Genomic DNA, 23,626 nt, shown 5'->3' with positions numbered 1-23,626 from the left:
CAAAATTCTCATTAATCCATAATTCCAGAACAAACTTCTACAGGAAAAAAATGAACTTGGCCACTAAGGCCGTTGCTACATGAGGTGTTAGCGCGGTCCGGTCTCCCTCCTATGCATCCAGTTGACGCACAGGGGATTCCGGGGTCAGGCCGGGTTAAGACCTCCCTTAACCCGGGATAAGTGGATTTGCTTATGGCCCAGCTTTTCCGCAGCCCCGGCCTGACCCAGTCTAGCAGGGTCCGTGGCTTTTCTCAGCTGCTTGCTTACTCGCGAGTAGCCGGGAGACGCCACGGACTGGGCACAGCATTCCATAGGAGCGCTGTGCCCATCGGACCCGGGGGGGGGGGAATCACAGGGGGGAGGAGATGGGGGCCAGGGGAAAGAGCCGACCCGGCAGGAGAGATGGGGGGGAGAGCGGAGCCAGGGCATGGCGAGCGGGCCGGGGACGGGAATGGCAAGTGGGCACGGGCGATCGGGCAGGGGACAAGGCATGGCAAGCAGGGACGGGGGAGAAGAAGGGGGACGGGGGACAAGGCATGGCGGACGGGGGGAGGACGGGTGAGCGAGTGAGCGGGCAGGGGGCATCAGACATTGTGGGAGGGGAATCAGGGGCAGGGGAGGTGGGGAACCCTTTATTTTTTTAAAAAAAGACTTACCTGTTTTGGCGGTGCGCTCCTGCGCACATGGCCCTTTAAGGGGGGGAAACGCGGAGCACGCAACGGGGCTTTCCCTTGCCCCGTCGCGTGTTGACGTCTGGAAAAGGGCGACGGGGCGCGCTAGCTGTAGCGCACCGTCACCCCTCCTCCCAGACGGATTATCCGGTAGGTCTAGCAAGGCCCTAAGATAGAACACAAAGCCTTCTCAAGGATTCTTGCAGTTCCTTTCCAAAAACGTATACAAGGGCACAAGGAAAGTATTCAGCAAGGGAGAAGTCTCTCATGTGAGATATGGCAACAAAAGCAATGCAGTCATCAGGATTAATTCATCTAGAGTGCTCTCCCCAGACATTACAATTCTGCTGGTAGTACAGGAGCTTAGCACCAAGTAGGATCGAACTATTTCACTTCTAGCTACTAGAAGTATACTGCAAGTCAAGTTCACATATCACTAGTAGACCCTCTCATGCACACAACCCAGATGGAATGTATAGGACACTTTCTCTATATGCTGCCTCCTTGCCACAGAGCCTGACATTTCTCCTGCAGGACAAGAAAACCCTGTTTTCAACTCCCCCAAGTGCCCCCATCATATCGATTTTTAAATGGGGTGTACCATGAGGAATCCTGAATATACTTTATATGCTGAAAAGACAGTGCTCAAAAAGGTCATACCACCTAAACAATGCACTGCAGACCAAGATGTCTCTCTCTTCAGCCCTTACCCATCATCAGGTAACCTAAATATCACCTTTGTAAGTACAATTCCCCTTTGGACAGTGACCCATATGCTCTATCTCAGCTGTACAGGGCCTTCCAAGTGTTTTGCAGAATTCCATCTGAATACAACTTCCATCTGCAATTTGAAGCTTGTTTTGCGCTGCAGATGGAGCAAAAGAAACTGAAAAACCCTAAACTGAAAAAGACTAAAAAATAAGCTAGATCAAATGAGAAGATGGCATTTCGCCCACATTTCAACCATTTTACATCTAAATTTAATGATTAAAAAGGGATGTGAAATACCCTTAACTACTCCTGTAACAGGGTTCAGATTTCTCAACCACACAACAGTCCATGCAATGCCCTGCCTTAGTAAACCAATCTTGAAATTTGGGCTTTCCATGAAAATCATGGGGGAACAATGTCCAATGTAAAACCAAAATAACATGTTTAGGTCTCTATCCCTGGGGAGATTTTATATATGTATTACATAATGTTTATCTGTAACGTGGGTGTGTGCTAAATTAAAACTAGGGAGTCAATTAAAACCAGAAGTACACATAATCCAAACATGTTTGATCAGATCCCAATCCATTTTGGGCATCAGAACATCTGATTCAAACTTCCTTGGAAAACCCATATTACTACCTGCAAATTTGATATTGGTAAAGAACAATAATGCATATAGAATGAATTACTGCAAGCATTATCTACAGGAAGAGCAGGGAATCTATGGCCCTCCAGATGTTGTTGGACTATAATTCCCACTGTTGGATTACAACATGGCCATGCTGGCTGGGGCTGATGGGATTTGGAGTTCAACAATATTTGAAGTGCAACAGGTTCCCTGCCCTGATTTAAAGGTTTCCTACATCCTAAGCACTATAGTTGTTTAGCACAGACTAAACATCTAAGAAAGCACTGATTGAACTGAAAAATAGATCTCCTAACTTCAAAGGCATGTTACTAGTCTTTACTCTATAAAATGGGAAGCAAAAAAAAAATCCACAAAAACCTTACTTTATTTTTAGACACTTAAACATTAATCATTTTTTAACACTGAAAAATTCTTTGCACATAGAGAACCTACTGAGAACTTATCTTATGCAAGCTATCTAAAAATGAATGGAAATTGCCCAAGCACATAGTTGCACTCTTGGGCAACTCCCATTCATTTCAACATGGCTTGAGCAAATAGAGTTTACTATGGATTAAGCACCCTAAGAATAAAGAAAAGATTTCTCCCCCACCCCATAAATTTCCTGTGAGTTGTGGTTACACACACAGTCATGTTAGCAGACTGACTGATGGTCAGGTGCAAGGAAGAAATTCTTCCTATGAATTTATCTACAACAATAACTTAAGAGTAAAACTTGAAAACCTCTAATCAGTAAACCAGACACATAAGTCACAAATAAGGGTTATGATGAAAAGAACATCAGAAGTGCCATGCCTGATCAGACCAAGGGTCCATCTAGTCCAGCTCTCTGGTGCACAGGCCAAAACACATAGAGTATGTCAGCAATACCCAGCCCTCAGCTGCCAGATCTACCTTTTAATGCAAAAGCAATAGCAGCAAAAGGGGTGCTCAAGCGTTGACCTCAAAATACAGGCTTTCTGAAAACTGTTTTAAAGCAGTTATTAATAGAAGCACTGCGATTGTGCATGTTCCCATGCTCTGCAGATTTTTATTATGAAAGTAAATGGGGTTTATGCAATCTCTATATGCTGCCACTTATCATAGCCCTTATGTCAGATGCAGATTCCTTAAGCATACTTTGAAATGTATGGACAATAAGACAATCACAGACAGCACTGGATAAATATTTCACATTCTTAGGGCAACATTGCCAGATTCCCCAAAGATCTTTCTGGAGTCTATCTTTAGGACTCATAAGAATGCATAAAAGCATTTTATAAAGCATAACTAAAAGACAGAAATCTATAGCTTTAGGCTGCAAAATCCTGGATAAGAAAAACCATTGTTCTATTTATTACATTTCTATACCATCCAATAGCCAAAGCTCTCTAGGCAGTTTACAAAAACTAAAATTACAAAATAAAGCATAAAATACAATATAAAATATAAAAGCTTAAAACTACAGTAAAAAAGAACAACCACAACAAAACCTAGCAGCAATGTAGATATTTAAAATGCAATAGTAGCTTTAATACAACAGAACTGAAAGTCAAAGGCCATTGCTAGATGAGGGTTTAGCCAGGGCTGATACCTGGGTTCACCCCTGTGTGTCCAGATGACGCACAGGGGATCCCCGGGGTCAGCCCGGCTAAACCCTCCACAGCCCTGGGGCTGCGGAAAGTCTAGCCGGTTCCACGGCTTTTCCCAGCTACGCAGCTTACTTGCGAGTAGCTGGGAGAAGCTGTGCCCATCGGGCCGGGGGGGGGGGAATCGCGGAGGGGAGGGAGATAGGGGCCGGGTCGGGATGAGCAGACCCGACAGGAGAGATGGGGGGGGAAGAGCAGAGCCAGGGGACATCGGGGGGGGGAATCGCAGCCCAGGGGCGATGGGGGGGATCAGACATGGCGGGGGCGTGCAGGGGGATTGGACATGGCGGGCGGGGGGGATCACAGGGGGGGAATTGGGGGCAGGGGGAGCGCGGAGCCCTTTTTTTTAAAAAACAAAACCTACCTTTATCATTGGTGCACTCCTGCGCACATGGTCCCTTTAACCTAAAAAAAGAAATGGCCAATGCGACGGGGCTCTCCCTTACCCCGTCGCATGTCACATGTAGACTGTGGCAACGGCCCGTGCTAGCTGCAGCGCGGGCTTGCCCCTACTCCCAACCGGATTAACAGGTAGGTCTAGCAAAGCCCTACGATGCCTGGGAAAATAAAAAGGTCTTTACCTGGCATTGGTAAAAGCACAACGTAGGTGCCAAACATATAGTAAGAAGAGTTCTATAGGACAGGATGAATGGAGTACATGTAAAACTAGACTGAGAACTGTTAGAGGAATAAGAATCGTACACTGCAAAAGACACAAGCTAAATGAACTCTACATCAAAGCATAAAGATTACAATTTTGTCCTGTAGTTATTATTTACAGATTCCACGCACTGAAACTCCAACAGCTGGATTAAGAACGCGTTTGATGGAACTGATGTTATAATGTTCAAGTGCTGGCACAAGTTTTGGTCCTTCTATAATTTCTGCAAATCCGCGATTTTTTAGACATTGGAATCAAGTGCATCAGAACTCATAATTCTTAGCATGCTGCCCACTTAAGTTGGTTTTAGCATTATGATAAAGATTTTACCAGTGCCATAGAAGTTCAACTCCTCATGCTTGATGTTACATCCATTATCAGAGCATCACACAGCTATCTCATATTCAGTTAATTAGCTATGTGACCGTAAAAGAAAGATTGTCTAATAGGAAAGTTTCTGCATCCAGTGCATGCTTCTACTAATTGAATTGGATCTCCAATTTAATCAGACTATGAACAAATCTACTTTCCTGAGCCTATTGCATAGTCTGTCTGGTTTTCTTACTCAATTACCATCTTGGCAGATATCACCAGTGATGAAATGCAATTTATGAAATTAAATCTTGCAAAACTATGACTCTAACACAGCCATCAGGAAGAGAAAGAGGGAGCAAATGTATGCCAAACACATAAAAGTTGCAGGCAATATTTGTACTTCGGAACAGTCAACATATTATCCAGATCATGTGTTATACATCCAATGCCCCATTTGTGCCACAGTCACACATGAAAATCATTCCTTTGGGAGAAGGCATTATTATTATTATTATTATTATTATTATTATTATTATTATTATTTACATTTGTATACCGGCCTATAGCCGAGGCTCTCTGGGAGGTTTACATAGGATAAAAACACTTAAAAACAATATACAAAAGTTTAAAATCACAAAAACATACAATTTAAAACCACAAAAACATACAAAAACAAACCCAGACATTTTATAAAGCATAACTAAAAGACAGCAATCTAGAGCTTTAGGCTGCAAACTCCTGGATAAGAAAAAACATTACCGTTCTATTTATTACATTTATTAATGATAAGTATATGAAAAGGATTCAAAGGGACAAGAAAGATGGGGGGAAAGTCAATTGACAGTTTACCAATGCACTTCTGCAATATCCTGTGGCAAAGAAGGAGAACACAGCCACTATTTGACTTGCAGATCAGGTGGCTGGAGAGTAAGCATGAAATGTCCAGCATAAAGAGTGTAGCAATTAGCCTTGCACTCCTGACTGATAAGAACCGTAACATCTGAAAGTGTCATAAGTCTGCAATCGACCACTCTTTGACTTATATTGGTCCTAGCTTGATGGCAAAAACATTGTACCGCTACTAAAATCATAAGACAGTACAAAATAGCAAACAGAAGGAAACTTTCTCATTTAGGCTCGCCTATTCATAAAAACATAAGACAAGCCATGCTGGATAAGACCAACGGCTCGTCTTGTCTAGAGCTATGTTGTCACAGTGGCCAATCAAATGTCTGTGGGAAGCCCACAAGTAGGGCATGAGTGCAGTAGCACCCACTTGCTCATGTTACCCAGCAACTAGTATACAGAGGCATACTACCTCTTATCCAAGAGGTAGCATATTGCCTCTGTGACTAGTAACCATTGATAGTTTTTAGGCAACGTCTAGTTTCACATGACAGGCCTTAGTGACAGTAAACAGTGGGTTTAAGATCAGAGTATGGTTCCATACTCTGATCTCACTCAAGACTGTTTCTATTTAAAGCATGGAGTTTCGGTGTGATTTTGGTCACCACACCTGAAAAGATATTGTTGAGTTGGAAAAAGTGCAGAAAAGGACAACTAAAATGATCAAGGAGCTGTAGCAACTCCTCCATGAGGAAAGATTACAACATCTGGGATTATTTAGCTTAGAGAAAAAGCAAGTAAGGGGAAAGATGCTAGAGGTGTACAAAATTACATCTCTCTCTCTCTCTCTCTCTCTCTCTCTCTCATATATATATATATAACTGGGGTCATCCTATGAAGCTGACTGGTGGGAGACTCCAGACAGATAAAAGGAAGCACCTTCACACTGCACATAGTTAAACTATGGAATTTGTTACTGCAAGATGTAGTGATGGACACCAATCTGGGTGGATTTAAAGAGGGATTAGACAAATTCATGGAGGAGAAGGCTATCAGTGGTTACTGATGGCCATATGTTACCTCCAATATCACAGGCAATGTGTCTATGTGTACCAGTTACTGGGGAACATGGACAGGAGGATACTCTTGCACTCATGTCATACTGTGGGTTTCCCACAGGCAGCTGGTTGGCCACTGTATGAACAGAATGCAGATGGACATTGAGATCTTTGCCAATTGAAAAAAAATGGTAAAAGAAACTCACATTTACATTGCCTAGCAAACAACAAAAATTGATAATGGAGAACATCTAGATTTGAAGACACCCATGTGCCAGATCTATATTTGAAGACATCTTTGTGCCAGATTCATCTACTGTAACTGCTCATAATTCTTATGCCTATAACATTGTAGCAACCCAAGGCATCAGGAACATCCCATTATAAACCAAGTTAAACGTCAAATTATTGTTAGTGCTCAAAGCACATGCATAAAAGTGAGAGCTGAATAAATATAAGTAACTGAGCCAGAATTCCTGACTGCTTAAATCAGCCTTTCCTAAACTGGTGCCCTCCAAATATGATGGACTGCAAATGCCATTATCCCCAGCCAGTACAGTCATTGTTGGCCATGATGGATGAGGAGGATGGGAACTGTAGTTCAACATATCTGGAAGGCACAAGGTTAGGGAAGTCTGGCTTAAATGGCAACTCTCTGGCACATGCAGAATCCTCAGGAAGCAGTATTTAATAAATCTGTGGCTCAAACACTATGGGAAACAATGTTTCCTTTTCAGGCTAAAATAAAAACTTAAAACATATCTGCAAAAATGGGAAGAATATTGAAATTTGCCTTTATACATTGCTTAAGGGTCTAATCAATGTAAAGTCTCAACTAATGACTGTTTCAAGAATTAGCAATATGAAACAAACTTATATATTGTAATGTGTGGCAATTCTATGCACGTTTTAGCTATGAATACAGCTTGTGTATACATGCAGGGAAACCAGCATGTATACGTAGCTGACCCCAAAAAACCCCACCTCTCTACAAGTAGATGGCCACACAACAAAATCCTACATGGGTTTAATGCTCATCCTTACACAAAAGAGCTTCAAATATACAGGGTGGAACCCAGAGTAGAATGGTTTGTTTATTTATTTATTTATTTATTTATTTATTTATTACATTTCTATACTGCCCAATAGCCAGTGCTCTCTGGGCGGTTCACAAACCGGTTGCAAGTTCTACCCTCCCTATATTGCCACATGAGCAGGACTGAGAAAGAGGAGCATTTATTTAATAACAATGAGTTGATTCTACATTACTAGTAGGCAACAAAACTATTTTTCTCCTTCAAAACACCCTGTCGCTGGGCCTCTTTAAGTACAGTAAACAGAATCACTAATGGCTATAATACTATACATGTGAACAGACTCCTGGTAGTGGGAGGGTGCTACTTTTAAGCAGAGGACTGGTGGGAGCGGGCGGGGGGGGGGGGGGGGGGGAAGAGGAGTTGAGAAACACTTTCCCCTCCTTCCACTTATCCATTCAAAATCACCCTCCCCAATCTGCTTTTCCCTCTACAAGGTAAAACATATATTTTCTTCCACAGTTAGGAAAGCAATTTAGAGAGAGCAGTTTTAAGTGTATAAATGCCTACGCTCCACCTTCAATGCTGCTTTTCAATGATAAAAAACACACACAACCCAGTTAGGAACACAGTAGTGGTGGTGGTGGGGAACTGTTCACGCACAGTTTTTCAGTTATGACCTACTTTGAAACTAAGAAACACCTTCTCTACAAACTTGCAGAATCTTCATGTGTTTGCAAAACTAACAAGCCCTAAAACTGGATCTAGGAAAGCGATAAGGTCTGCAAGTCACTTTGTGGAACTGGGATACAGCAATCCAGTTTACAAACAGAAGAACTGTTATCAGGGCACTTTCAGTTTTGTAGAAGAATAGAAGCTGTTTTCTGGCTGGGCTCCAAGTTTGTTTTGCTCTGATATAAATTCCCAGATTTCATATTGCACCTCAACAGCATTCCTTTCAACAGACAATTTTCCTTCCAGCTAAAGTTAAAGGCATCTTATCTCCTTACAAGAGTAAAAAAAAGCTTTAGTCTGGCTAACAATTCATGGTAGCAAATGCTAATCCTTACCTGTATGCATTTTGATTTTATGCAGCCATATGACAGATGTGAACATGCACGCACATCCACAAACTCAGTACCAACATGTCCCAACATGTCCCATATCATCATCAAGGCTTTCAGCTCATCTCTTTACAACTTTACCAAAAGGTAGAGGATATTCTGCCCTAGTATATTATGTAATATCAAAACATGTATAAGTAAAATAGTGAATTACCAAGCCTTTTGAGAATCTGAAACTACGCCCTGAATGACTCCACCTACCTTCCCTTTCTTCTTCTTAAGCCTCCATGCAATCACATCCTTTGTTTCCTTTAAGTTCTTTCTCAAAACTCACCTTTCCTGGTAAACCTTTAGATCATTACCCTTGTCCAGGAGTAGGCAGTTTGGTGCCCTCCAGGAGAAGTTTTGGGCCACAGTGTCCATAAAACCAAGCCAGCATGGCCAATAGTAAGGGATGATGGAAGCTATAGTCCAAAATATCTGGAGGGCACCAGGCTGCCAACCCCTGCATAATTAAGGTAATCCCATATGGCCCCCCTTCTTACCCATGCCTCCATTTCCACTCTCCTCCATTTCTCTGTGTCTATTTAAGATTGCAAACCCCTTGGTTGAAGGAACTTATCACACCTGTTCTCCCTAAACTGCCATATACATAGATCAAGGGTAGACAACCCAGTAACCTCTAGATAATTTGGACTACATCCCCATAATTCCTGACCATTGATGATGACTTATGGGAGTTGTATTCCAAAATATGTGGCGAGCACAAGGCTGCCTAACCCTGAAAAAGATGGTACTATATAAATATTTATTTATTTATTTATTTATTTATTACATTTATATACCACACCACAGCTGAAGCTCTCTGGGCGGTTCACAATAAAGAAGAACAAACACAAACATATCCTGGCTGATATGGCAAATGAACTTGTTGTAGTTGCGGGAGCGCCTTACTAATCCCAAAATTGAAGCATTTCCTTGGCCTCATTAGTAAATACTTGCTTACACTAGCAGCCGAGACAGGCATTAATTCTCCAGCTACAATGAAAGTCGATGTCAAATTGCTTTCACTGGATGCCATTGTTGCACATGAAGTCTGCCTTGGGTAGCAGGACACATTTTTTATTTTATTTTCAAAGCCTGTTGAAGGCCACAGTCTCAAGAATAAACACAAAACAGGAAGGATATACTGAGCAACTCAGAACTGACCAACCTTCTCAACAAAAGGTTGTGTTAAAAGACACAGAAACACAAAATTAGCATTCTGAAGTTCATTTTGAGGTATAAGGCCGAATTGCCCAGCTGGGCTGTCCATAGACCAGAATGACATCAGTGGGTCCTGGTCACATCCGCTGATGTTATCACCCTGCCCCCATTGCTTTTCCCTTGCTAAGAGAATCACAGTGCGCCACGTCCCTGACTTGGTAACCCTGAAACTCCTCCCAGTACCGGCCACATCCCTGTTGTTATCACCAATTATGAGATCAGAGATAACAGCAGCGATTCCTCCAGGGGGTGGGGCTTGCTAGCCAAGCTCCAGGGGCCAGAAGTTCCACATCCCTAATGAAGTGCCATATCCCAGAGGATACCTCATTTCAATACATCATTTCATAGTAAATCCATCTCAAGTACTAACTAAAAGTACTTAGTGGAGTTTATTGCCTGTAGCCACTGGAAACTAAAATAGCTGCAAACCTTTTTGTGATTTCCCCAATGAATTTTACCATCAAGCAGCAGCAACCACTAGTTGCAACTTCTGTCCTGCTGAAAGCCTGGAACTGCCTGCAATGCCTCTGTTGTAATAGTAGGTAACACAAAAATGGAGTACGAAAATGAAGAATCAAAACTGAAAGCAAGAGGAGAGGTGTTCTTGGCCAAATTCTGCTAGGCTCCCTCAAAGCTGTCCACTCACCCCAAAATGGAGGAGGATCTGGACCTGAATGGAAGTGTTAAGTGTGCAATCCTATGCATGCTTAGACAGAAAAATGCATGTTTAGACCAGCTATGCTGGCTGGGAGTTGTAGGACTTTTTGTGTAAAGATGCACAGGATTGTGCCCTAAGTAAACATTTGTGCACTTACGCAGTGTTTAAATGTATTTCAGCTGAAAATGGGTTCTTGATGTGCTGTGATGCAATCTGATTGCAAGTACTTCCTATGGAATAGAACATCTAAATTTCGATCAGGGGTGGGTTACCTGTGACCCCAGATATTTTTGGACTCTGATTCCTATCAGTATGTCATCTGGACGACCTTAGATGATGCACCTCAGATTATGATTGACATGTTTATGATTTGCTTAAAAGACTTGGAATAAGCCTTAAACTGGTGTTTTTCAACCTGGAATACTTTCCCTATGAGGAAAGGCAGAAGCATTTGGGGCTTCTTAATTGAGGGAAAAAAGATGACAAGGGAAACATGTCAGAGCAGGGATGAGTAACATGTGGGCCTTCTGAAGTTGTTGGACTGGAACTCCCATCCTCTTCCACCATTATCTATGACTGGCTAAGGCAGATGGGAGTTGCAGTCCAGCAACATCCGGAGGGCCATACATTCCTGCCCCCGGCTCCACAAGATAGAGATTGAGGGAATTTATGTATGGTATTGAAAAAGGAGAGAGCGAGAGAGAGAGAATCCCACAACACTAGAATTCCACGTCATTCAATCAAACTGATTGGCAGGTAATTTAGGACAAAGAACCAAAGAAAACACTTCTTTACACAAAGCATAATTTAACTTGTGAAATTTGTTGCCAGAAGCAATGGTGATTGCCACTGGCTTGGACAAATTAATGGACCTGCCAACAACTATTAGCCATGACAGCTAAATGGAATATCTGGGTTCAGAAGGCAAGGTACAGCTGAACACCAGTTGTTGGGGAGCAAGCCACAGGCCATGTCTGTCACTTCAGCGCTAGGGCTGTGGGCCTTCAGAGAATGTCCAGCTGACTACGACTGAAAACAAGATTCTGGGATCATTAAACTCCTGGTATGATCTAGCACAGCCTTTTTATGTTCTAATTTTTATAGCTGGAAAAGCAGTTAGTGGCAACAAAAAGAAACATTTCAGAAGCAAGGAGCTATGTGTTTTCCAATGCAGGTCTCTCTTTTCTTGGTCAAGGTGGAAACATACTAAATTTGGGGGTGGGGGTGCATCTTTCAGCTGTCAGACACAAACTTTTGCCTTCTCAAAACTCATCCGTCGTCTCCTGTCATTGGAAAGCCAATCTCCTATGCATCTCGCTAGCTTCATGAATTCACAGTGTGCTTCTCTTCTTCACCCTTTATTTCTGGTTCAGAGAACTTTTAGTTAACCAATATTTGCTTAACTAGATTATGCTAGCTTCTACAAAAGGGTAAAAGGAGATTTTCAGCATCCCGAAAACTAGAATATTATTTTCAGTTCAGTACCTGAGACCATTGCTTACAGCATGTCAAAATTCCCAACGCTGGCGGCAGTCCTCAGACCTAAGAACTGCTACAGAATTTACACCATCAAATCCATGCACAAATATTCATGAGGCAACACAGAATGGTGCAGAACCTACTATAACACACACCCCGAAAGAAACTCTAAAACACCGGAATGGCTAATACAGACCCACTTTCTGCAACCTATCTCAATGTCCAGCACCAGATATGCCATAAAGCCTCAAAAATAAGAGCCTAGCAAGTTGCAATAAGTCCAGCATTGGAACAAATATGAAATCCAGATTCGGCTTCATCTGCTTCTTTAAACAAGATATTTTTTGCAGCCCATTTATATTTCCCATACTGATTCCAAAGAGTCAGAAAATTCTACGACCAAACTGAAGTCGTTAACAACAGGCGACTACTTAAACCCAGAAGCATGTTTAGGAGATAAAGGCTTGCATCTGAAACAAGAAATTTTGCTACAGTTGCAAATCCAGGCACACTCAGTTAAAACACAGTCCCAGTGAAACCAGTGGGACTCGCTTCCTAGTGAACAGAGATAGGATTCAGACCGCATTTCCTGATTCTTCTTTTGCTCTGTAAAGTGTTAAGCACTAATGAAAGATAAGGGAACTAGAACTGGCAGGAAAAGGAAATAAATTATATGAGTGTCCCTTGGCATACACGCACACACACAGAAGACTAAGGAATTGCATGCAAAAGAAGAACAATGATATCATATTTATGGGTCTCCTTGAAAAAGGATCAAAAATAAGGACAGGAGCTGTAATGAATGCTAATGAAGTTGATCATAGGAGAAGCTGCAGCAGGCAGCTGTTATACAACTGATCCTTCCTATATAGATCACTGCAAGCAAACTAATGTTTGGACTAAACACATGTTTTGGATGAAATTTGCATACACCCCAGCCAGCATAGCTAATCATCAGAGATTATGAAGTTGTAGTCAACAATATCTGGAGGTTACGAGTATTACCCTGGACTACCACATACTGCCAAACCTTCCATTGAAGTTCTTGCACTGTGATCAGATATCTAAACTTCACTTGAAGTTGAGACCATTTGAAGAATCAGTTTATGAGTGGGAGAGAGGTGGCATTTCAAAGGCACCATGCTGAAAAATGTCATCCATGCCCTGGCTAGCAACCTAGTACTTGCCTCTAAAGACAGGATCCTTCTATTGAGGCATCTATTTAGAAAACTGTTCAGTGCTTGTTGCGACTTTTTGAAGTACACAAATTTCTGATAAGGCCAAAGTAAGAGCAGCACCAGAAATGTTTACAAAATTATTTGAGAGGGCATTGCTGACTTGAGTCTTAATATTGTATGGAACCTGAGAAGCTGGAAGCATTTGAAGGCAATTTCCCTTTTTAAATAGTGTGCCTTGCAGATGGTTTCTCAGAAGTTCAAATGAACGCCAGCTCTAATGACATGATACTTAATCTCTATCATTCACTTTTCAGGTCTCCTTACACTGTTGCCAGAACAGAATAATCTAACGCCACAACAATTTCTTTAATTCTAAATTGATATCAGAGGTTTCTAAACAGTGTAGAAAAAAGCAGAACATTACCAGTAAAAAGCTATTTTGTCCCCAAGTTTATTCTCATAGACATTTCTATCCAACAGATTGTAGCAAATGTTCGTTGTAGCCCCTTTCATCCATTCAATAAAGATTTTCCCTTTCGTGACATCAAAGTTGTATTGCAGAAATGGTCCAGTGTGTTGGCTCCTCCAGTAAAATTCTTTGGCAATATCACCCCAAAATTCTGCACAAAAAAAAGGGGGGAGAATATATTCAGACTTAAGACCATGTGAAATGACACAAGATGACATCAAAACAATGCAAAACCTAAGTTAGACTTATTTAAAGAAAGAAACCTAGAATACAATCCTATGCACATGAGTAAGGCCCACTAAAGACAGTGGGACTTCTCAGTAAACATGTTTAGGATTACATTGTTAATAAGAGAAGAAATTAGTGATGAAAATATGAACATTTTGCCATGCTTATGCACTGGGCATGTTCTTAGGAATATCTTAAAGCCAGCAGACAATGGCACAAAAATGATTATTTCATGATGGTGGACTTACATTCCCATCCTAACTATATTTATTTAGAGAAAAGCTCATAAGAGCCCTGCAAAGTCAGACCAAAGCCCATCTACTCTAGCATCCTTTTCCCCACAGTAACCCACCAGGTGCTTCTAGGAAATTCACAAGCAGCACAGAAAAGCAATGGTCGTCTCCCATTCTTGTTCCCCAGCAACTATGATCTTCAGATGCATACTACTTTTATGCCTGGAAGGTGCATACAACCAGGTTCATACATTCAGTAGAACTTACATCCTAGTATGTATAGTAGGTAGATATATTCATTTTCAATTATCTGGCTTCTTTCAAATTTCAAACTTGCAAGGCTGTGCTTTAAAACACACACATACACACACACTTATTTAATGGATTCAACTTTTGTAAACTGCCCAGAGAGCTTCGGCTATGAGGCAGTATTTATTTATTTATTACATTTATATACCACCCCATAGCCAAAGCTCTCTGGGCAGTTTACAAAAGTTAAAAACAGTAAACATTAAAAATATACAAAATTTAAAACCATCAAAATCATAAAAACAACAATATAAAAACAACAGTATCCATTTAAACAACAGTTCTGGGGTCCGTTAAAAAACAAACTTAGCGTTGTTAAATGCTATTAAATGCCTGGGAGAAAAGAAAAGTCTTGACCTGGCGCCTGAAAGATAACAGTGTTGGTGCCAGGTGAGCTTCATCGGGGAGATCATTCCACAGTCGGGGGGCCACCACCGAAAAGGCCCTCTCCCTTGTTGCCATCCTCTGAGCGTCCCTCGGAGTAGGCACTCAGAGTAGGAACTTAGATGTTGAGTATATAAATGTAATAAATAAATAAGCTAAAGCATGACCATGCTTAAGAGAAGACTTCTATTTTAATGCAGAAAGGCTTTGAGATGTGGATATTTCCCCATATCCAGAAGGGTTCCTTTGATTTAATGCACAGACAAAAAGAGCATTTTGGAAACTTAAAGGCTAACAAATGTGAGTAAAGCAAATTCTAGTTTAATTTACGATGCTGGAAGACCAGTTTTTGTGTTTGAAAATTCCTAAGTGTATTTGTGACCAGAAATTGTGCCCAATAAAACCTGATTTATAAAATGCCTTTCATGGTCACTGGAAACACACTGGAAACATCACTGTCAGTGCCAGCTTGAGAAAGACAACCATTTACAGAAGCGTTGATACAATTGATAGAACACTGTCACAGGACACTACAACTTCTATACTAGATTATACCACACAAAGAGCCATTGATATTTTCTAATGGTGAAATGAAGAGAAATGTTGCATATGGAAATCTTCTAAAAGCATTTTCTCTTCTTAATATACCTGGATGCTTGAGGCATTAGCAAATGGACAGCACAGTTACTTCTGGGTCTATTGGGATGCATCCAGGAATGCTTACCCATGCTAATCAGTTTATATCATAGTCTTTCAGTCCCTCTTTATTTTTTAAAAGATACACGGCTGAAACATATACAGTTAACTTCCTCATTTTTGTTATCTCCTTAAAGAAAGCATTACTGTTGTATTTGCATAAATCAAGAAAAGGACAGCAGCCATTTATTTAGAGCACTTCCTGGTACAGTTAGCGCCAAATTCTCAAACTACAGAAAAATACACCACATCTATTATTTTTCCTATAATGCCTCTCCATGGGCTCACCTGTTCTTCACTAAATCAGCACTACTTGATCTCTTTCATTTCTCTGTAAAACTTCAGTGCAGAAAAAATTATCAGTTTCCCATTAAGTAAGAGAAGGCCATCTTCCTCTTAAAGTACACTGGCAACTTTTTATCCATAGGTCTCAAAGAAACACCAAGAATTTCTTGGAGCTTGAAGTAGGAAGTTTGATAATAAGCATTCAAACAAAAGATCTGGAGAAGAAGAGGATGCACCACTCATTAGGTCTTCTCAGAGGCAATCCTATAGATGGCCTCTACTCACAACCAAATTGACAGGACTGTCTTTGAACAAGCTGTATAACTGATAAAAATGTTTTGTCAGACTTTTATGTGTGTGCACCCTCTTGGATTGGTCTAAAAGCCACTTGATAAGGCAGAAGCACTACACAGAGTGGAACCGGCCCTAATCATGCATTTGTACTATGCTACCAAAGAAAAATAGTCTATTCCAGCACTTTCCTTCTGTACTGCCAGAATGTTTTAGCAAGTGAACTGAGTAGGCATTGCAGAAGTTATTGCTCCTGTTTGGGTTGCTGAATCTCCTTCAGCTCAAGAACCGAGTTCCATTTGGGAGAAGTTATTGGGGTCTGCACTCCAGTAGGGAGCGAGACTGAAGGCAAAAATGGTGGGGCCAAAAATACTAGAATATTTTAGCTTAAAGCTCTTACTACCAGTAACCAAGACTTAGGAGAAGCATTTCTACCCTTTAGAACCATGGCCAAAGGAAGGGGCTGTGATCACCTGAGGAATGCTGTATTTAGCCCCTGGCTTAAAGACCTGCATCCTTCCCTACATGGATGACATGCTGGGAACATTATTGCTGTCCTAGGAATTTCTCCTGCAGACATAAAACCCTGGTTGCTTGGCTGACCCATCCACCCACTGGTCCCTAGAAAACACTGGGATAGTGCCACTAATCCTGGGCAACTCTCTGGCAGCCCCAGAACAAGCAAAATGTGACCCAGGTGCTGTTGCTAGCTAACCTTGCCTCACGACTGATGGCAATGAGAACCGTGTTGAAAACTAGAAACCAAACACCAGCACAATACAGGCCAAGAATATACTCTAGGTCTCACAGAAGATCCTGCCTTGAAACTGGTGCAGAATTGCTAGGGTGTTGCCACCTTCTTCCACTGTACACGAGCGTTTACTTTCATATGCAAAGACATCTCAGCCCTTGATCAGATATCTGGGGTGTTGTGCTTAAATACTCAGCACTTGTGCTAACATGCGTATTATCTGGATAAAAAGCAAGCAATGTTAGGTCAGAACTGCATGTTATCACAGTACTTTTGGCTGTAAATTTAGGGAAGTCTCTGCTAAGCATGGCATGCTGGAAAAACAGTGTCCAAAAAAGCATATGCATTTACAAGGAAAAGTCCTGTGCACAACTTGGCAACTCCAAACTGCTTAGTACCGCTTCCAACTCTGGTATAACCTAGTTACCCAGTACCTTTTTACTATACCGGGCTGCTGGACTGTCAACAGTAGCTTAGACACACCGCTTGCTTCACATTCTCCATTTGCATGCCAATAACAGAAGAGGGATCTACCCCGTATTTTGACAGAGCCGATAACTAAGGCGAAGCGAAGGACTGTGTGCACACAGCTGCAAAAGCCTCGACTTGAAGCTGATAAAATGCACACCGCCTAAAACAAGCCCTGTGGGGTTTAGAAAGGCGGCGGATTTGCCTTTAGGGCCACTGTTGAACGTAGACAAGGAATTGGCACCAACCCTGCACGGGGGAAGGAGAGAGCCAGCGCCATACAAGCACATGGCAGAGCAAAGGAAAAGATGTGGAGCCGGGCGGGTCCCACGCCCTTGAGTCGCACAACATGTCCCATGCTCCGCGACTTTATTCTTTAGCGCTGCTGCCCTGGCCAGCCCCAGGCTGTGTCCTGCAAAGGAGGGCTGTTCCCCGCCCTTGGCACGGCCAGGAAGCCCAGGCTGTTGCGGGCCTGGAAGCTCCGGGAAACGCGCGCCGCCCAGCCCGCCACGGCCGACGAGAGTGGCCTGGCACTCACCCTGCGGCTCCTCCACCGAGCGGCGGTAAAGCTCCCGGTACTTTTCCAAGGAAGGCACATGCGCCTCCCGCACTAGTTCCGGGGGCGCCCGGTAGACCCCGGCGGCGGGCTCTTCGTCGGGCAGCACCATCCTCCGTGCTCCAGCCGAGCGAGAGGAACGGAAGGCTGCGGCTGGCGCCCTGCGAACCAGTTGCGGGGCACTGAGCTGGGAAACACCCCGGCGGAGCCGCCTCCGTCAGGCTCCGGCTGTGGGGCGGAGCGGGGGAGGCACCGGCGGGAAGGGGGAGGGAGCCCAGCTAAACCAAGCGCCGCCCAGGCCTGAAGCCGCGGCTCGGTGGTTTGGCCCGAGAGGGACGCGCTTGGCATCCGCGGCCGCCGCCGCCGCCGCTTTTTATTCACACCCCGCAAGTAGCGCAGCCGCGCTGCGCGTCAGCAGCCGCTTGCTCTCCCCATACGGTGGAGTAGTGAGGTAATTTTAGACTCTGGATTTGATAGTCCTAGGTGGCCCCTCCTGTTTAGATGGTAATGGGTATTACTTCATTTACTTCAGTGTGTACTCAACCAGCCCTGATCTCGGCGTTCTTAGTGCTTATTCGGTGAGTGGGGTGCTGGACTTCATCCCCAAAGTCCTGTCCAAAGGCTCCACTGTCCCGATATAAATAAAAAGATACGGGGCTCATGTACAGCGAGCAGGATATTCCACTATGAAAGCGGTATATGAAAGGCAGGAGCCACACTACTGCTTTTTAGCGGTATTGGTGCACTGACAGCTGTTAGCACTTGACATATACCATATTATACTGTTTTCATACCACTTTCATAGCGTTATATCCTGCTTGGTGTAGATGTGTCATGGGCCCCAACGGTTGCCAGTACACTTCAGTACCACTATAAAGCAGTAGTGTAGATCCTGCAGTGCACTTCAATACCACTATAAAGCAGTAGTGTAGATCCTGCCTTTTATATAGCGCTTTCATAATGGAATATCCTGCTTGGTGTAGATGAGCCCCCGGACACGTTTACTTTGGATTTGTTACACTGGTACCCCCAGGTATCCACAGCTGTTTCCTTTGAATTAATAATCAGGGTTCTCCCATCTTTTTGGATCCGTGGGCGCATTTTGAATTTTGAGTGTCATGGGTGCTCTCACAAAATGGCTGCCATGGAGGTCCTTGCCCATTCATAAAATAGCTGCCATGTTGGGCACGGCTGATCATAAAACTGATTTCCCAGAAGTCAAATCTAGAAGAAAAGTAACTTATGCAAGAACTTAAGTACAAAGCAGAAGTGTCAAAATTGAAACTGACTGCCAAAATTGAACCCAAATAAAGATGGCACAGGAGGGCAGCCCTCTGTTTTGGAGTAAGTCAGCTTCCCAGTTAAAAACAAACATGGTTTTAATAAAACCTTTTAAAATAAAATAAAAATCAGGAGGGGTAAGGAGCCTGGTGGGCTCCAAGAGAGGTGTCTGTGGACACATTTGATCTTGTACCTTTAATTTGCCTGAAAGGAGAAATGAAGATGTGAGAGGAGACATGAGTGTCCCAACTGACCATGGGCCCATAAACTGCTCTTTGCTCCATGGAGCAAAACATACAGGTACTCACACTAGTCCCTTTAAAAGGGTAAACAACAACAAATTAGTCTTGTGGCACCTTTAGGGCTTAGAAAGTTAGAATATCAATTCCATACACACTTACCTAGGAATAAGCCCCACAGGACTCTATGGGTCTTACTTTTGAGCAGATATGTGTAGAATTGCACAGTACGACTACAATCCTATACCCACTTACTCATAAGTATGCCCCATTCAACTCAGTTGGACTTTCTTCTGCATAAACATGTATAGGATTGCAGTTATTATTATGCTATAAAATTGTGTGGAGTAGAGTTCAGTTAGCAAATATATAGATAGGTGCAGAGAGAAAAATGCAGTTGTTAGATTGCCTCAGGATTATATTTTTTTTTTTCACTGCAACATACTAACATGGATACTCTCTTGAAGTGCCTTTTAGTTTGAACCTCTCCTGTTATTTGTGTCAATTTTGGATGTTATGAATGCATGATAAAACATAGAAGAGAGCCATTTTTAAGTTGGACATCCATTTTAACCAACAGAGATGGGTTTTATGTTCATAACACACACACACGCAATCAATAACATAAGATTTAAGACTCACATAAAAACAAACACCATTATAGACAAGAAAAGTTGAAACTAAGAACATACGAAGAGCCATGCTAAATCAGACCATGTGTCCATCTAGTCCAGCACTCTGTTCACACAGTGGCCAAACAGCTGTGACCAGGGTCCCACAAGCAGGACACAGGGCAACAGCATGCTCCCACCCTTGTTCCCCAGCAACTAGTGTATACAGGCTTGCTGCCTCTGATATTGGAGGTTGCACTTAGCCACCAGGACTAGTAATCATTGATAGCCTTCTCCTCAAGGAATTCATCCACCCCCCTTTTAAAGCCATCCAATCTGGTGGCCATCACCACATATTGTGGTAGGGGATTCCATAGTTCAATTATGCACTGTGTGAAGAAATACTTCATTTTATCTGTCCTGAATTTCCCACCAATCAGCTTCATGGGATGACTCTGGGTTCTAGTATTATGGGAAAAGGAGAAAAATGTCTCCTTATGCACATTCTCCACACCAAGCATAAGTTAGATCCAGGCTAAGTTAATTGTATTTAGTTCCCACTGAAATAAATGGGACTTAAAGGGATGACTAACTTTTCACATGGGTTCCAATGGGATCTAACTGCAACTAACTTAGTCTGACAACTAACTTATTCCAATGCACCACCTATGGAAATTGCCTCTTTCACTGTAGCTAGCATACCCATGCAGCTGCACTCAAGAATTCACATGACACTAATGCCTTCTCCCAGGAACTCTCACAGTTAATCTTCTATGAACTATGACTCAGCAACAGTATGAATAATTTGTGGGAGGGACATCCCAATATTGCTACCTACAAAGAACAGGATTTGAAATTTCTTCCCACAATAGAGACTCTGGCATCAACTTCCTTGCAATCAAAGCCAGGTTGAAGTTGGGCAGAAATAACTGGATAAGAGAAGATATTGGCAAGTTTCAACATCCCCTACTTGGGCATACAGAATCGTATCACAAAATGCTGACTTCAGTCAGAGGAATTTTATTTTGGCTTCTCTTGATGCCCTCCCTATCCTCCTGTACTACAGTGCTAGCTAACACTTTCTAGTGGTTTTAACATATTAAATACCAGGCTGCTTTCTTGAAAAATGCTCTAGATTTATCTGAGCAGCAGAATAAATTGCAGAATGTACCACTGTGTGATTATTTATTTATTATATTTTTATACCACCCAATAGTCGAAGCTCTCTGGGCGGTTCACAAAAAAAATGTCTGCAACTGTTACTGTGTGGAATTGTTAAAAGTGGCAGAGGGAGAAGGGTGGGGCAAGTAATAAGATGGAAGGAGTTCTGAAACATTTCTCCAAATGACCTTTGCTAGAATTAAGTAAGTGTGGTACATGCGTTGGTAAATCAGCCTCCTGAGTATATTGCTTGATTTCTGTCAAGTTAAATTACTCTACACATGAAGCTGGCTCAGTTGGCAAGCATTGCATCTGAGATTGTATCATATGATCTGAAAGAGATTAGAGCTGTAATGTTCACACATGCAAATTATCACTTGATGTTGCAGTCACCAGGATATGAACTTGCCTGTGTGAATTTCAAACCAGCCTATCAATCTGGCATTGTCTAGGATTTTAGCAGACTTACACCATGAACCTAAAAAAAAACCCACATTGGATTGGATCCAGACTTAGTCATACTTAGAGCAGATCCACTGGAATCAATGGGACATTTATTATTTATATTTTCATTTCTACCATATGTAGGTTAGACTATATTTGGATCTAGCTTATTTTGTGGTAGCACATTGCACTGAAATCAGTGGGACGTCTTCCAAGGTAAATATATTTAGACCCAGAGAAGTCTTTGCCTGGAGATAACATTTGGCTACATAGGCTCTGTCTAATATCACACCTCATTTTGTGATATGCTGCCCTCAAATTATTCATAGGGAATGGAATCATGCTAGGATTAGAGATAAATGTTTTGTGACACTCTTTCTTGCTTAGGAATCAAGCCAGTAGAACAATATTTTAATCCTGTTAATTGTTCTCTGTGCTTTTTCTTGATGGTTGTGTACTATTTATCATAGCTGTACATTTCAACAGTATGGGTTACAAAGCTTCTCCATAATGGTTGGATATCAGTTACGAGAATTTCAAAAAATACAGGTTATTGGGCTAGCTCTCCTGTTCAGTCCTTGATTTGCCTGTTGGTTATGATGGAGCAGATTCGTCATTCCAGTCCCATTTAATTAACACCATTGGTTTCTACATGGCACTTTCCAAAGCAACATATGCCAAGAAACAGGGGGGGGGGTGTCTCTGCAATTACTTCCATTTTTAGGCCAGTCGCATCAGCCTCTTAGAGATAATGGTAGCAGCACCATCTATTATCCATCATCTGTCAGAAACCAAACGCTGCCAGAAATACTCTGGCAAGCCAAAGAAGAATGTTGTCTCTCATGTATTTGTCTGACTAGTCAATCACTCACTCTGTATTTGAAACAGGGAAAGTAACTCCACTGTTTTCCTTTACCTTTTTCTGTATGTCTGTCAAACCCAGTGACCACATACACATGCTCAAAAGCCATCTCCAGAACAGCATGGCCAAAGTCAGCTTCCCTGATAAACTTTGACACATCAACACAATGCTAAGCATCTGCCACCTGCTGGAGCAAATTAGATTTCAGCCTGGTGAAACCTGGGAAATATTAATGCACAGGAAATGCTAGTTAGGTTCAGAGGTGGTGCAAAAAGTAGTTTGTACCCTTCCTTCTCTCCCCCCCCCCCCCCCATTGCTGGATGCCTGTATTTACTTGAAGGAAAGGTACATTTTACATACAAATTATAACTGAATTATAAACTAGAAGTTAAAATAAAGTTGAAAACCTAAGCATGCTTACTTGAAAGTTAACACCATCAAAATCAACAGGACTTGTTTAAGAGAAAATTTGTTTAGGAAGGAAGTGTTAAAGCAAGATATACCATTATTTATTTTTCAGAAATATTATACATGGGAAAAAGCTGAAATACCCCCTGAAATACCCCACCCCCAATATTTTTTCTGGTATTGCTACTATTTAGGTTGGAATTGAAGGAACTGTGAGTTGGACAAGTGTAATAGGTACTCAGTTCTCAAATGCAAGAGTTCGTAGCAGCCTCTCTTTGTCATTCTGAGCACAAGCTGTGTGATAGTGATTCAAATAATGCTTTCTTACTTCGATCTTGTGAATTTATGCCACCTTCAAGGGATTATTTCTTACTCTGTGGCAATAGTTCACAAAATAACAGACATACAAGAAGAAGGAGAATTGGTAGTAGATGCTATGAGGTTGAGATCATTTGCTTCACAAAAATCTGAGCCAAACTCTCCTATGTCCACTTGACTTCTCAGCCCAAAATAACTGCATGTTTACTCAACATCAGTTTAGATACAGGTTCAGTCTACTAAAGGATGTCTCCTGGCATACTCAATGTGAGTGGGGAGGCACAGCACGGCACAACACTGGTGACAGCAGTGTCGTAAGTGAGGTAGTCTGTAACCATGGCAGTGTATAGGCCACACCTCCAGGTCTGCCATGTAATTTGACTTCCTGAACCTCTTTTTAAGATTGGCTGG

At 42.2% G+C, this 23,626-nt stretch overlaps 1 protein-coding gene across 2 annotated transcripts in view; it reads right to left on the bottom strand.

The window, feature by feature from the left end:
- Positions 1–18,099, bottom strand: part of ACSS2 (acyl-CoA synthetase short chain family member 2) — a 78,354-nt gene extending 60,255 nt beyond the window's left edge. Inside the window, exons 1-2 of one of the 2 annotated variants that reach the window (XM_063144988.1) lie at positions 17,874–18,099; positions 13,646–13,841 (exon numbers count right to left, since the gene is read on the bottom strand). In XM_063144988.1, the coding sequence (XP_063001058.1) occupies positions 13,646–13,841; positions 17,874–18,003 (326 nt within the window). In that variant the 5' untranslated portion in view covers positions 18,004–18,099. The remainder of the gene's footprint in view (positions 1–13,645; positions 13,842–17,873) is intronic. The other variant, XM_063144996.1, reaches the window with a different exon arrangement.
- Between the last annotated feature and the right edge of the window lie 5,527 nt (positions 18,100–23,626).

The sequence above is a fragment of the Elgaria multicarinata genome, chromosome 1, assembly GCF_023053635.1.
Source record: "Elgaria multicarinata webbii isolate HBS135686 ecotype San Diego chromosome 1, rElgMul1.1.pri, whole genome shotgun sequence".
NCBI lineage: Eukaryota > Metazoa > Chordata > Lepidosauria > Squamata > Anguidae > Elgaria > Elgaria multicarinata.
Note: the sequence above shows the minus strand (reverse complement) of the source record. Positions and strands in the feature narration are given on the sequence as shown.